This window comes from Perca flavescens, chromosome 15 (assembly GCF_004354835.1).
Source record: "Perca flavescens isolate YP-PL-M2 chromosome 15, PFLA_1.0, whole genome shotgun sequence".
Taxonomy (NCBI): domain Eukaryota; kingdom Metazoa; phylum Chordata; class Actinopteri; order Perciformes; family Percidae; genus Perca; species Perca flavescens.
Genome location: NC_041345.1, coordinates 14987948 through 15001755, shown reverse-complemented (window position 1 = coordinate 15001755; position 13808 = coordinate 14987948). Strand labels below are relative to the sequence as shown.

The window sequence follows — 13808 nt, the reverse complement described above, 5'->3', positions numbered from 1 at the left end:
TAATATAATTTTCTATATGGGTTCAAAACATACACAATCCTCAACAACATCAATCCTATACTTTTATAATTTAAATTCATGTATAAACTGTATTGCAAGCATATGCATTAATAGATGTGCAATGCAATAGCTTGTAAGTCATATGTTGGAAAATCTAATATTACAAATACATACATCATAAAGTCTATAGCCATTGTTTATGTAACAGATAAACATTTTTTTTATCATTTTGCTATTATTATGCTTTTTGACCATTCAGTTGGTCAGACCATTCAGAGGGAAAAAATACCTACTGTACTGTGACAAATTTGAGTACAAGTTACTATCAATCAATGTCAGTGTCAATGTCACAGGATTAGCACAAGACGAGAAGAATGCATGACCAAACTAAGCAGGGCACACCTACTGAGGAGACAGTCCTCCCTCTATAAAAGAGGCTGCTGAGGACTCTGTCGATAACTGGTAGGCTTCCTACTCAGGTAAGTACAACAGCTTTAATTTGTTAATATTGTGTAAGTAGTAATTAATCAATTATGTATTTACAACAGTGCCTAGAAGCATAATTTATTATAATAATTATAATTAAAAATGAATTTATTTTCATGTGTTTATTTCCAATGGGTGTGCTACTGCACAAATGTGATGCCGGTAAATAGTTAAAAAATAATACATGCATGTTTTAGCGATTAATATATTTCTCTAAAGATGTATGTACTCATGATTGACTGTTCATTAAAAGGATAAAAAAGAACAGACCTGACTCCATCTTCCGTTTGGACCAAAGGAGGTAATTTCTAGTTTATTTCAAGTGATAGCCACAATTTCAAAACACAACTTACCTGATAGGTCTACCAATAGCATGTTAACATTTCTTAAAACAAATACTAGAGAAATTTTGTATGTATAACCTTTTCTTAACCCCAGGCACTTAAGGTGCCATCATGAGCACAGACGCAGAGATGGAGGCCTATGGCCCCGCGGCCATTTACCTCCGAAAACCAGAGAGGGAGCGGATTGAGGCTCAGACTTCTCCATTTGATGCCAAAACAGCCTTCTTTGTGGCTGATCCTGATAACATGTATTCCAAGGGAAAACTCATCAAAAGAGAGGGTGGCAAAGCCACAGTTGAGACACTGGCACTAGAAGGAAAGGAGTCAAAGGTAAGTCTAATCGTACAATCAAACTCCAATGACCGGAAGGACTGAGAAAGTGATGACAGTTCTTGAAAATATTTAATAATAATAATAATAACAATAAAATATATATTACAATAATATTTGCATTTTTACTTCACAGACTTTCAGCAAAGGATAATGAGATTCATTTTAAAGGTCCTATGACATGGTGCTCTTTGGATGCTTTTATATAGACATTAGTGGTCCCCTATTACTGTATCTGAAGTTTCTTTCCCGAAATTCAGCCTTGGTGCAGAATTACAGCCACTAGAGCCAGTCCCACAATGAGCTTTCCTTAGTATGTGCCATTTCTGTGTCTGTAGATATTGAGAAGGAGAGATGGGGGAGCAAGGTGGAGAGTGGGGGTGTGGCCTTGACCAACTGCCACTTTTCTCGTTTGAAAGCCATGATGTCTCTCTCTCTCTCATGGGTGGGCCAAATTCTCTGGGCGGGCAAAGCAGAGAAAGGGGAGGTAACCTTGCTCCTTATGACCTCATAAGGAGCAAGATTCCATATCGGCCCATCTGAGCTTTCATTTTCTCAAAGGCAGAGCAGGATACCCAGGGCTCGGTTTACACCTATCGCCATTTCTAGTCACTGGAGGACCATAGGCAGGCTAGGAACGCATATTAATGTTAAAAAAAACTCATAAAGTGACATTTTCATGCCATGGGACCTTTAATAAATTATATGAGACTATATGACTATCTTAGTAAATACTGCTTTTGTTATTGTATTTCCTATTCAGACTCTCACTGTAAAAGAAGAGGACATCCATGCCATGAACCCTCCCAAGTACGATAAAATTGAAGACATGGCCATGATGACCCACCTCAATGAGCCTGCTGTGCTGTATAACCTCAAAGAGCGTTTTGCATCATGGATGATCTACGTAAGCTTTGACCTTAAAATGTAGTGTGCTTGTATCTGTAAGACTTGTACATCTAATGTGATAATGTTTCTCTCTATTGTGCTACAGACCTACTCTGGCCTGTTCTGTGTCGTGGTGAACCCCTACAAGTGGCTTCCTGTGTACGATGCTCAGGTTGTTAATGCATACAGAGGCAAGAAGAGGATTGAGGCTCCACCCCACATCTTCTCCATCTCTGATAATGCCTATCAGTTCATGCTTACTGGTAAGATCAAAGTTACCACTGAATTTGAGGGAATGAAACAAGGAAAAATCTCAATTATAGGTTTAACTTGAATGTATATGCTTATATTTCAGATCGTGAGAACCAGTCTGTCCTTATCACGTAAGTGTAACAAAACTTGTCAAGATAATTCTTTTGGAACTTTATGACCATCTTGCTGAGAAATAAATATTATCCTTTAATTCCCCAGTGGAGAATCTGGTGCAGGAAAGACTGTCAACACAAAACGTGTCATCCAGTACTTTGCAACAATTGCAGTGGCTGGAGCTAAGAAACCAGAAAGTGGAAAAATCCAGGTAAAATTGGTTGTCAGCTAAAAATGTTTGCCACAGTTGATTGTTGTTGAATAATTTTGTACAGCCTCATTATGTCTCTATGTAGGGTTCGCTGGAAGATCAAATCATTGCAGCCAACCCTCTACTAGAGGCCTATGGTAATGCCAAGACTGTGAGGAATGACAATTCCTCTCGTTTTGTAAGTATTCATATTATGGACCTTCACATAACTTTCTTATGCTTACTTAAAGTGAAACTGACATTTTCTGGTAAATGTTTAGGGTAAATTCATCAGAATCCACTTTGGCTCTAGTGGCAAGCTGGCCTCAGCTGATATCGAAACGTGTAAGTTATTTTCCTTTTGTAAGCAGTGGACAACATCGTCAACAATTACTATTGTTGAAAAGTGTATTATGTAGCAGTTTTTTTGTTTTGCATTCATCATCAATTCTTTATATCTAACAAAAACTGACAGATCTGCTGGAGAAGTCCCGTGTCACTTTCCAGTTGTCTGCTGAGAGAAGCTACCACATCTTCTATCAGCTGATGACTGGCCACAAGCCTGAGCTCCTGGGTATGTTATAACACAATAAACAAATAATAGAAGAAGAAAAAATGTGCTCACCAATGCATTTCCTCTCATTTCTTCCAGAGGCCCTTCTAATTACTACCAACCCGTATGACTACCATATGATCAGTCAGGGTGAAATCACTGTCAAAAGCATCAATGATGTGGAGGAGTTCATTGCAACTGATGTAAATTGATAGTATTTTTGTAGAATAACAGCAGACAAATGTCAGAATAACTGATTTTCTAAAAGGATATGCTGTCCATGAATTTCAGACTGCTATTGACATCTTGGGCTTCACTGCTGAGGAGAAGATTGCCATCTACAAGCTAACTGGAGCTGTGATGCATCATGGTAACATGAAATTTAAGCAGAAACAGCGTGAGGAGCAGGGTGAACCTGATGGCACTGAGGGTAATTGTTTTAATATTATGATATTACATAATCAAATTACATCTTATCACATAGTAGTAGTAGTTTAGTAGTAGTAGTAGTTTATTTGAACATGTAACATAATATATATATATATATATATATATATATATATATATATATATATATATATATACATACATACATAAAATTAAAATAACTGATGAAATAAATAAGGACTTCTCAGCACAGTCTACCAAAATTATTATAAATAATTCATCAATAACATCTAAGCATATCACTTTAAATACAAACACCTCACCTTCTTTGCATAAACTTATACTGCAAGAATGTCATCACAACAACACTGCTACGATTTATATGGATTAACATGTTAACATTGCTTTATTAGATCTTGTGCATTTCTGTGTATTAATGAATTTTTCTTTCCTAAATCAGAGGCTGATAAAATTGCCTACCTCATGGGCCTGAATTCAGCTGACATGCTAAAAGCTCTGTGCTACCCAAGAGTCAAGGTTGGAAACGAGATGGTGACCAAAGGTCAGACCGTATCACAGGTAATAAAAAGAAAATGTGACATTTGAAAGTTTTGGGACATATTTGCATTTTGATATGAAAACATTATTCTAAGACGTTACCACACTAAAATCCTTATTTCTAGGTCTACAATGCTGTCAGTGCTCTGTGCAAGTCCGTCTATGAGAAAATGTTCTTGTGGATGGTCATCCGTATCAATGAGATGCTAGACACAAAGCAGCCAAGACAGTTCTTCATTGGGGTGTTGGATATCGCTGGATTTGAGATCTTTGATGTGAGTAATTTAAAGAACAAAACTTTGTCATCAGTGTTTTTCCTTGGGACTGATTATATTTCTAAAATTACAGTACAACAGCTTGGAGCAACTCTGTATCAACTTTACCAATGAGAAACTACAGCAGTTCTTCAACCACCACATGTTTGTCCTGGAGCAAGAGGAGTACAAGAAAGAAGGCATTGAATGGGAGTTCATTGACTTTGGTATGGACTTGGCTGCCTGCATTGAGCTTATCGAGAAGGTAAAATAAATCTGTCAGGTAGAACTGAAATCCTGTTTTCTGAGTGCAGTGTTAATTGTTGCTTCTTTTTAATATGATATTTCCTTTCAGCCAATGGGCATTTTCTCCATTCTTGAAGAGGAGTGCATGTTCCCCAAGGCTACAGACACTTCATTTAAGAACAAGCTGCATGATCAGCATCTTGGCAAGACCAAGGCCTTTGAGAAGCCCAAGCCTGGAAAGGGCAAGGCTGAGGCTCACTTCTCCCTGGTTCACTATGCTGGTACAGTGGACTACAATATAACTGGCTGGCTGGACAAGAACAAGGACCCCCTGAATGACTCAGTTGTTCAACTCTACCAAAAATCTGCAAACAAACTGCTGGCAATGCTGTATGCAGCCCATGCTGCGACCGAGGGTAAGAAGCTAATACTGTAACTCCTCCATAAGGTTTCCCATAGGAAATAAAACTGCACAATGAATAAAGAGTTAATTATTTGCTGGCACTATGTTTTAAAATGCAGAATCTGGTGGTGGCAAAAAGGGTGGTGGAAAAAAGAAGGGTGGTTCCTTCCAGACTGTGTCTGCTCTTTTCAGGGTATGTTTAAAATCCATAAAAAAAAAAAGAAAAATCCAATTTGAGCTGATTGGTTCATGTTTTGAAGTAGACTTTTGTTTTAAATAATAATATTTTGCATCACAGGAGAACTTGGGCAAGCTGATGACCAACTTGAGGAGTACTCATCCTCATTTTGTGCGCTGCCTGATTCCTAATGAATCAAAGACCCCAGGTTTGGTCTTTTTGTGTTGTTGTTGCTGTTGATGGTATGGTTGATGTTGTTTTGTATTTTTTGAAAACTAATATTAGCCTAAATGCTTTTTACACTGACTTATTTTGTACAATGTGCAGGTCTTATGGAGAACCACTTGGTCATCCACCAGCTGAGGTGTAACGGTGTGCTGGAAGGCATCAGAATCTGCAGAAAGGGCTTCCCCAGCAGAATCCTCTATGGTGACTTCAAGCAGAGGTGATTTTCAGTGGAAGTAACTCAAGTTATTATGATGTGAAACATGGGGCTGAGGAGTGAGGTAACAACCTTATTTTATCTTGTAGATACAAAGTATTAAATGCTAGTGTCATCCCCGAGGGACAGTTCATTGACAACAAGAAAGCTTCAGAGAAGCTGCTGGGCTCCATTGATGTGGACCACACTCAGTACAAGTTTGGACACACAAAGGTTAATTCTTATAGACAATATTTACAGACTTCTATTTGTGCAGTTGTCCTGTTTTATCCATGTATGCTAATGACTAATTGCCTTCACTTGACAACACAGGTGTTCTTCAAAGCTGGTCTGCTGGGTACCCTGGAAGAGATGAGAGATGACAAACTGGCTTCACTGGTGACAATGACTCAGGCTCTTTGCAGAGGTTTCCTTATGAGGAGAGAGTTTGCTAAGATGATGGAGAGGAGGTAGGATTGCCATACAGCATACTGAATTACTTCTTAAATTCCAGTGGGATGTTAAACAAAAGCAATATTGTTAATGTTTTTTATTAGAGATGCAATCTTCGCCATCCAGTACAACATCCGATCATTCATGAATGTCAAGAACTGGCCATGGATGAATCTGTACTTCAAGATCAAGCCTCTTCTGAAGAGTGCTGAGACTGAGAAGGAGCTGGCTCAGATGAAAGATAACTATGATAAGATGAAAACAGACCTGGCTACTGCCCTGGCCAAGAAGAAGGAACTGGAGGAGAAGATGGTTTCCCTGCTGCAGGAAAAGAATGACCTGCAACTGCAAGTAGCATCTGTGAGTAGAAGGCAAAAGCAGACTTCATGTTCTATTTGCTTAACAAATAACTATTTGTCGGTCAGATCTTCTTCAGGCAAACAATCAAATGTTTTGCTTTACCAAAACAAACCCACTGTATATCATTTTTAAAATATGTTTCACACATATTGTTTAAACTATAGGAAAGTGAGAACCTGTCTGATGCTGAGGAAAGGTGTGAGGGGCTCATTAAGAGCAAAATCCAACTTGAGGCCAAACTCAAAGAGACAACTGAAAGACTGGAGGATGAAGAGGAAATGAATGCAGAGCTGACTGCCAAGAAGAGGAAGCTGGAGGATGAATGCTCTGAGCTGAAGAAAGACATTGATGACTTGGAGCTCACCTTGGCTAAAGTGGAAAAGGAGAAACATGCCACAGAAAACAAGGTTCCTATAACTTGAAATATACACTGATTCAAAATGCTAAAATGTTTCTAAAGAATCAAATATGTATAGATGTTAAGTTATATACAAAATGTACCCTTATTTCCTTTTTCTTTAGGTGAAAAACCTGACAGAGGAGATGGCATCTCAAGATGAGTCTATTGCCAAGTTAACCAAGGAGAAGAAAGCCCTCCAAGAGGCCCACCAGCAAACACTTGATGATCTCCAGGCAGAGGAAGACAAAGTCAACACTCTGACCAAGGCCAAGACTAAGCTGGAACAGCAAGTGGACGATGTAAGAAAACATTGCTTTCTGAGTTATTACAGTACAAAGCAGTTTGGGTCTTAGGATTGATGTCCCCCTGTGCAAATACAAAACTTTTTTTTATTTCAAAAGCTTGAGGGATCACTGGAGCAAGAGAAGAAGCTCCGCATGGACCTTGAGAGAGCCAAGAGGAAGCTTGAGGGAGATCTGAAACTGGCCCAGGAATCCATAATGGATCTGGAGAATGACAAGCAGCAGTCTGATGAGAAACTGAAGAAGTACTTTTTATCATTAGATTTGGTAACACTTTACTTGAAGGTATCTACATAAGACTGACATGACACTGTCATGACACATGAACCCTAACTCTAACTGTAAATCTAACCCTAACCATAACTTGTCATGACAAAAACCGAATGACACTTAATGACAGAAGCGTTATTTCATAAATGTTTATGACTTGTTTATAATGTTTATGACACGTTCATGACAGTGTCATGTCACTCTTATGTAGATATCTTCAAGTAAAATGTGTAACCTTGTATTTTACTATTGCCACAATGCAGCATAATGATCCTGAGTCAACTATAACAGCAAGACATGTTTTTGTTCTACTCTTCCAGGAAGGACTTTGAGACCAGCCAGCTCCTCAGCAAGATTGAAGATGAACAGTCTCTTGGTGCTCAGTTTCAGAAGAAGATCAAGGAACTCCAGGTAATGTAATGCATATCAATATTAAAGTCAGTTGATAAAAAAACAACATTCTCAAGTTAAAAAGCCTTCTTGATATTACTTTCGTCAAATCTAGGCTCGTATTGAGGAGCTTGAGGAAGAGATTGAAGCTGAGAGGGCTGCTCGGGCGAAGGTAGAGAAGCAGAGGGCGGACCTCTCCAGGGAGCTGGAGGAGATCAGCGAGAGGCTTGAGGAAGCTGGAGGAGCAACAGCCGCTCAGATTGAGATGAACAAGAAGCGTGAAGCTGAGTTCCAGAAGCTGCGTCGTGATCTTGAAGAGTCAACCCTGCAGCACGAAGCTACCGCAGCAGCTCTCCGCAAGAAGCAGGCCGACAGTGTTGCAGAGTTGGGAGAGCAGATCGATAACCTCCAGCGTGTCAAGCAGAAGCTGGAGAAGGAGAAGAGCGAGTACAAGATGGAGATTGATGACCTTTCCAGCAACATGGAGTCTGTTGCCAAAGCAAAGGTATGCACTGTTTACAGGAAAACACAATTACATAGAATTTCAGAAGTAAGTTCCTTGTTCACAGCATTTGAGTCTTGCCAATTAAATGCCAATTACAGACCAATCTGGAGAAAATGTGCCGAACTCTTGAAGACCAATTAAGTGAAATCAAGAACAAAAATGATGAGAACGTTCGCCAGCTAAATGACCTCAGTGCACAGAGGGCAAGACTGCAAACAGAGAACGGTGTGTATCCAAAGATGTGAAATGTGTAATACTATATTAATAAGTGCCTCTTTTAAATTCAGATATGATTTATTCCGATGTTCCAAAATGAGGATTGTTTTTTGTGTTTAAATGGATACTGTGTGATTTGTATAGGTTGAATAAGGCATAGTTACTGAGGTCACATACTGTGTATTGTATGTAATTCTATTTAGAGAAAACTGACAATTCCATATGAATCATTATTCTCTTACATATGTGTTGTGCTATTATTTCAAATTGTTTGTTTTCGGGAAGACCCAGGACTAGGTGGAGGGATTATTTAATGTAAAGCGGGATCCCCAGTCGGACTGGTTAATGTTGCTCGGGAAAGGGAAGTTTTCCCCTGCTGGAGGTATGAAAGAACGGATATCGGACGAAGATGGATGGATGGATGGATGGATGGATGGAATGTGTTGTGCTATTATTTCAAATTGTTTGTTTTCTTTTTAATGTAAAGCACTTTCAGCAATATTTCAGGTATGAAAGAAGCCATCCAAAACGTTTTCTCACTCTTAATCGTTCAGGTGAGTTCACTCGCCAGGTGGAGGAGAAGGAAGCTCTTATTTCCCAGTTCACCAGAGGCAAACAGGCTTACACTCAGCAGGTTGAAGAGCTTAAGAGACACATTGAGGAGGAAGTGAAGGTACAATATCTTATATTTGCATTGTCCACTTTATAATGCAATGTGTGCTTGGGCTGTCTGTCTATTTATCAGATATGATATCTCCAGTCATAGCTAAGGCACGACAAACAAATGCAGAGCATTTACTTATTGTAAACCAAATTAAATATGTCAGACAGCACAGCTCTGTTTAAAAAAACAATTGAAATGTATGTTACAGTAACAAAAAAATGCTACAGTAGGTGTGTCCAGAAACACACACACACACACACACACACAAAAGTGAAAAAAATACCAGCGTCACTGTCTTGGCTGGTAATTAAGACTTCAATGCTTCTTATTATGAATTTACAGGCCAAGAATGCCCTGGCCCATGCTGTTCAGTCAGCCCGCCATGACTGTGATCTGCTCAGAGAGCAGTTTGAGGAGGAGCAGGAGGCCAAGTCTGAGCTGCAGCGAGGAATGTCCAAGGCCAACAGCGATGTGGCTCAGTGGAGAAGCAAATATGAGACTGATGCTATTCAGCGCACTGAGGAACTGGAGGAGGCAAAGTAAATGAAACCTTTTTACTTTTTCATAAATACTGCACATGATTTTAATTCAATAGTTTACCAATTCAGATATTTTTACAAAATTAAATCCACTACTTCACTTCACAGGAAAAAGCTTGCCCAGCGCCTGCAGGATGCTGAGGAATCCATTGAGGCTGTGAACTCTAAGTGTGCCTCTCTGGAAAAGACCAAGCAGAGGCTGCAGGCAGAGGTGGAGGACCTCATGATTGATGTGGAGAGAGCTAATGGTCTGGCTGCCAACCTTGACAAGAAGCAGAGGAACTTTGATAAGGTAAATGGTTAAACTGGTCATCAAAACCAGTTAAATCACAAGAAACACATACCGATATAATTAAGTAATTATTTAATGAACCTACCTTTTAATTAACCCTTCTAGGTCCTGGCAGAATGGAAACAGAAATATGAGGAGAGCCAGGCAGAACTGGAAGGAGCCCAAAAGGAGGCTCGTTCTCTCAGCACTGAACTGTTTAAGATGAAGAACTCTTATGAGGAGGCTCTTGATCAGCTGGAGACCATGAAAAGAGAGAACAAGAACCTGCAGCGTATGTCAACTATTATTTACTTTAAAGGCAAATAATAATAATATATTAAGGTTGTGGAGGGTATAAGAATGTTTCTCTTTCTTGTATTTTCTCTGTAGAGGAGATCTCAGATCTGACTGAACAGATTGGTGAGACTGGAAAAAGCATCCATGAGCTGGAAAAAGCAAAAAAGACAGTAGAAAGTGAGAAGGCTGAAATTCAGACTGCCCTGGAGGAAGCAGAGGTATCATTTATATATTTAATTTGTTTGTTATTGCAACAATTCCTTTAATGGTGCCCTATGCCATTAGTTCTTTTAACTCATTTTAGATATGTTTCGTTATGACAGAACAGTCATTGTGGTTCTTAGCTAAACTTAAAATGACTTTTCTTGCAGGGTACACTGGAGCATGAAGAGTCCAAGATTCTCCGTATTCAACTTGAGCTCAACCAGGTCAAAAGTGAGGTTGACAGAAAGCTGTCCGAGAAGGATGAGGAGATGGAGCAGATCAAGAGGAACAGCCAGAGGGTGACAGACTCCATGCAGAGCACTCTGGATGCTGAGGTCAGGAGCAGGAATGATGCCCTGAGAATCAAGAAGAAGATGGAGGGAGACCTGAATGAGATGGAGATTCAGTTGAGCCATGCCAACAGGCAGGCTGCTGAGGCCCAGAAACAACTGAGGAATGTCCAGGGACAGCTCAAGGTGAGATTTTTTTGATTACTGAATGAAAAAGAAAAGGTTTTAGAGTAAGAGAAGTTAACATTAACTCTTTTTTTCAGGATGCCCTACTGCACCTTGATGATGCTGTCAGAGGACAGGAAGACATGAGGGAGCAGGTTGCCATGGTGGAGCGTAGAAATGGCCTGATGCTGGCTGAGATTGAGGAGCTGAGAGCCGCTCTGGAGCAGACAGAGAGAGGACGCAAAGTGGCTGAGCAAGAGTTGGTTGATGCTAGTGAGCGTGTCGGACTGCTTCATTCTCAGGTTTGTTCTCAATTCACAAGAAACTATTACTTTAAAAATACATTATAAATATGAAATTAAATGCTCTTTATTTAATATTCAGAACACCAGTCTTCTGAACACCAAGAAGAAGTTGGAGGCTGACTTTGTCCAGGTTCAGGGTGAAGTGGAGGATTTAGTTCAGGAATCAAGAAATGCTGAGGAGAAAGCCAAAAAGGCCATCACTGATGTGAGTTTATGTCTCTAACTCACCTATGTTATGGTTTTGGTCTACTTCCATGCATTGATAATATTAGGTTTATTGAAGATTATGAAAGAATTAGAGAACATTGTATCATTTCAGGCTGCCATGATGGCCGAGGAGCTGAAGAAGGAGCAGGACACCAGTGCTCACCTAGAGAGGATGAAGAAGAACCTGGAGGTCACAGTAAAGGACCTGCAGCACCGTCTGGATGAGGCTGAGAACCTCGCCATGAAGGGCGGCAAGAAGCAGCTCCAGAAACTGGAGTCCAGGGTATGCACTGTATATAAATGCTCACAGAACGATTGAAGAATGAGAATCACGCTTTAAATGCATCAAATAAACTTCGCCTTTCTTTCCTCTGCACTCAAATTCTTGTACAAAACTTTATTTATTTATTATTTATATCATCACATTACAGGTGCGTGAGCTGGAAGCTGAAGTTGAGGGTGAGCAGAGACGTGGAGCTGACGCTATTAAAGGTGTCCGCAAATATGAGAGGAAAGTGAAGGAGCTGACCTACCAGGTACATTTAATTTCACTAAAAATGACCATAATTAGTCCTTGATTCCAGTGGTGGAAAGTAACAAAGTACTTTTACTCTAATACTACCTAAGTACAATTTTGAGGTACTTGAACTTTAGTGGAGTATTTTCAAGTCAAATGTTTATTTATATATTATTTACTTTAATATATACTTTTTTACTCCACTATATTTTTTTGGGAAATTATAGGCTCTGTGCACCCACACCGTTTCCAATTACCCTGCCTGATTAGACCACTTTGTTATGGTTTTGGTCTACTTCCATGCATTGATAATGTTAGGTTTATTGTAGATTATGAAAGAATTAGAGAACATTGTATCATTTCAGGCATTTCAGTGATATAGTCACTATCACTATATACTGTAAGTAGAGTGGAGATAAACACAAATACTAACCCTATTATAACTAATAAATAAAAAATTGCATTAACATTGACAAGGTCCATTCTGCTTAATGAGTAATTTTACTTTTGTTACCTGAAGCACATTTATTTGATCATACTTGTGTACTTTTACTTAAGTAATATTTTGAATGCAGGACTTCTTCTTCGTCTTGTATTCTGTGATATTACTTAAGTAAAACATCTAAATACTTCTTCCACAACTGAATGATTCTGCTTCAACGCTCCATAATCTGTACAGACTGAGGAGGACAAGAAGAATGTGGTCAGACTTCAGGATCTGGTGGACAAGCTGCAGCTCAAAGTCAAGGTTTACAAGAGACAGGCTGAGGAGGCTGTAAGTCAGCTATGTTATTGTGACTAATCATGCAGTGGATGTAATAATGATATCACCATTAACAACTAAATTAATATAACTCTAAACCCTTCACAAGGAGGAGCAGGCCAACACTCACATGTCCAGGCTGAGAAAGGTTCAGCATGAGCTGGAGGAAGCTCAGGAGCGTGCTGACATCGCTGAGTCCCAGGTCAACAAGCTGAGAGTCAAGAGCCGTGATGCTGGAAAGGTGACGCTTTCCTGTTATGTATTGACCATATGCATATCAAGCCATGGTTTTTACATTCTATATAATGTTGCATTGCTTTCTCCACCAATACTGAATGTTATAGTATTCCTATTATACAAGTACTACAAGTACTAACTCTGTCTCTTACTTTCAGGGAAGTGACTCTGCTGAATGAGATACAAGAGCCGGCTGAGGCATGAGTTCATACAATATGAGCCACTGAGAATTTTCTTCTGTTAACCGTCAATAAATGTTAATCATGACTCAAATATTCTGTTTTCTTTTTTACTTCTTGTTTGTCATATTCAACCCTAGATAACCTACTTAGCTTAGATAACACTTACATGGGACTGTGTTAGAACCCTGTGTGTCAATATGAAGACCAAACTGGCAAATTATTGCTCTTTCTAGGATAATGATGTGGTTCAACTTATCAAGAGCAAACATGATTTGGCACAGTCAAAAAATGTTTTGCCAAAGTTTAATTCCAACCTTTCTACAATTTCTCTTTTTGGATAAGCAGCTTAAATAGTATTATCTTTAACTGTACACATAGCATTTACATTTGAAAAAGCAAAGCAATGAGTTCTCATCCACACAACTAAGCTTGAAACAATATATGTATATGGAACATAAATCAGCAATGAAAATAAATAATTAAAATACCATAACCTACCCAGTCCTGAAAATAAAAACACAATAAAGTTGAGTTGTACTACAGCAAGAGCTTCTAATTAGTGCAGGTATATTAAAAATACAGATAAAATTTTATGAACATTGTTCAATCAATTGTTTTCCATCCAAGCCAATTACAGACACCTCACATTGTATTTCTATTGCTTTCC

The 13808-nt window shown here is 39.1% G+C and overlaps 1 protein-coding gene across 1 annotated transcript; it reads left to right on the top strand.

Moving 5' to 3' along the window:
• The first annotated feature begins 739 nt into the window (after positions 1 to 739).
• Positions 740 to 13207, top strand: LOC114568889 (myosin heavy chain, fast skeletal muscle). The gene is made up of 40 exons (XM_028598524.1): positions 740 to 787; positions 925 to 1160; positions 1924 to 2067; positions 2155 to 2311; positions 2404 to 2431; positions 2520 to 2625; positions 2711 to 2803; positions 2886 to 2949; positions 3080 to 3178; positions 3257 to 3360; positions 3449 to 3587; positions 4005 to 4123; positions 4228 to 4377; positions 4451 to 4621; positions 4712 to 5018; positions 5125 to 5198; positions 5304 to 5391; positions 5511 to 5628; positions 5715 to 5838; positions 5938 to 6074; positions 6162 to 6417; positions 6582 to 6824; positions 6940 to 7116; positions 7219 to 7364; positions 7710 to 7800; positions 7895 to 8284; positions 8383 to 8509; positions 9055 to 9173; positions 9507 to 9703; positions 9812 to 9995; positions 10101 to 10266; positions 10365 to 10489; positions 10643 to 10951; positions 11029 to 11232; positions 11315 to 11440; positions 11555 to 11725; positions 11874 to 11978; positions 12639 to 12734; positions 12832 to 12963; positions 13118 to 13207. Exons 2-40 carry the CDS (start codon positions 942 to 944, stop codon positions 13136 to 13138), a joined length of 5826 nt encoding a protein of 1941 aa, XP_028454325.1. The 5' UTR covers positions 740 to 787; positions 925 to 941; the 3' UTR covers positions 13139 to 13207.
• Positions 13208 to 13808: the final 601 nt, after the last annotated feature.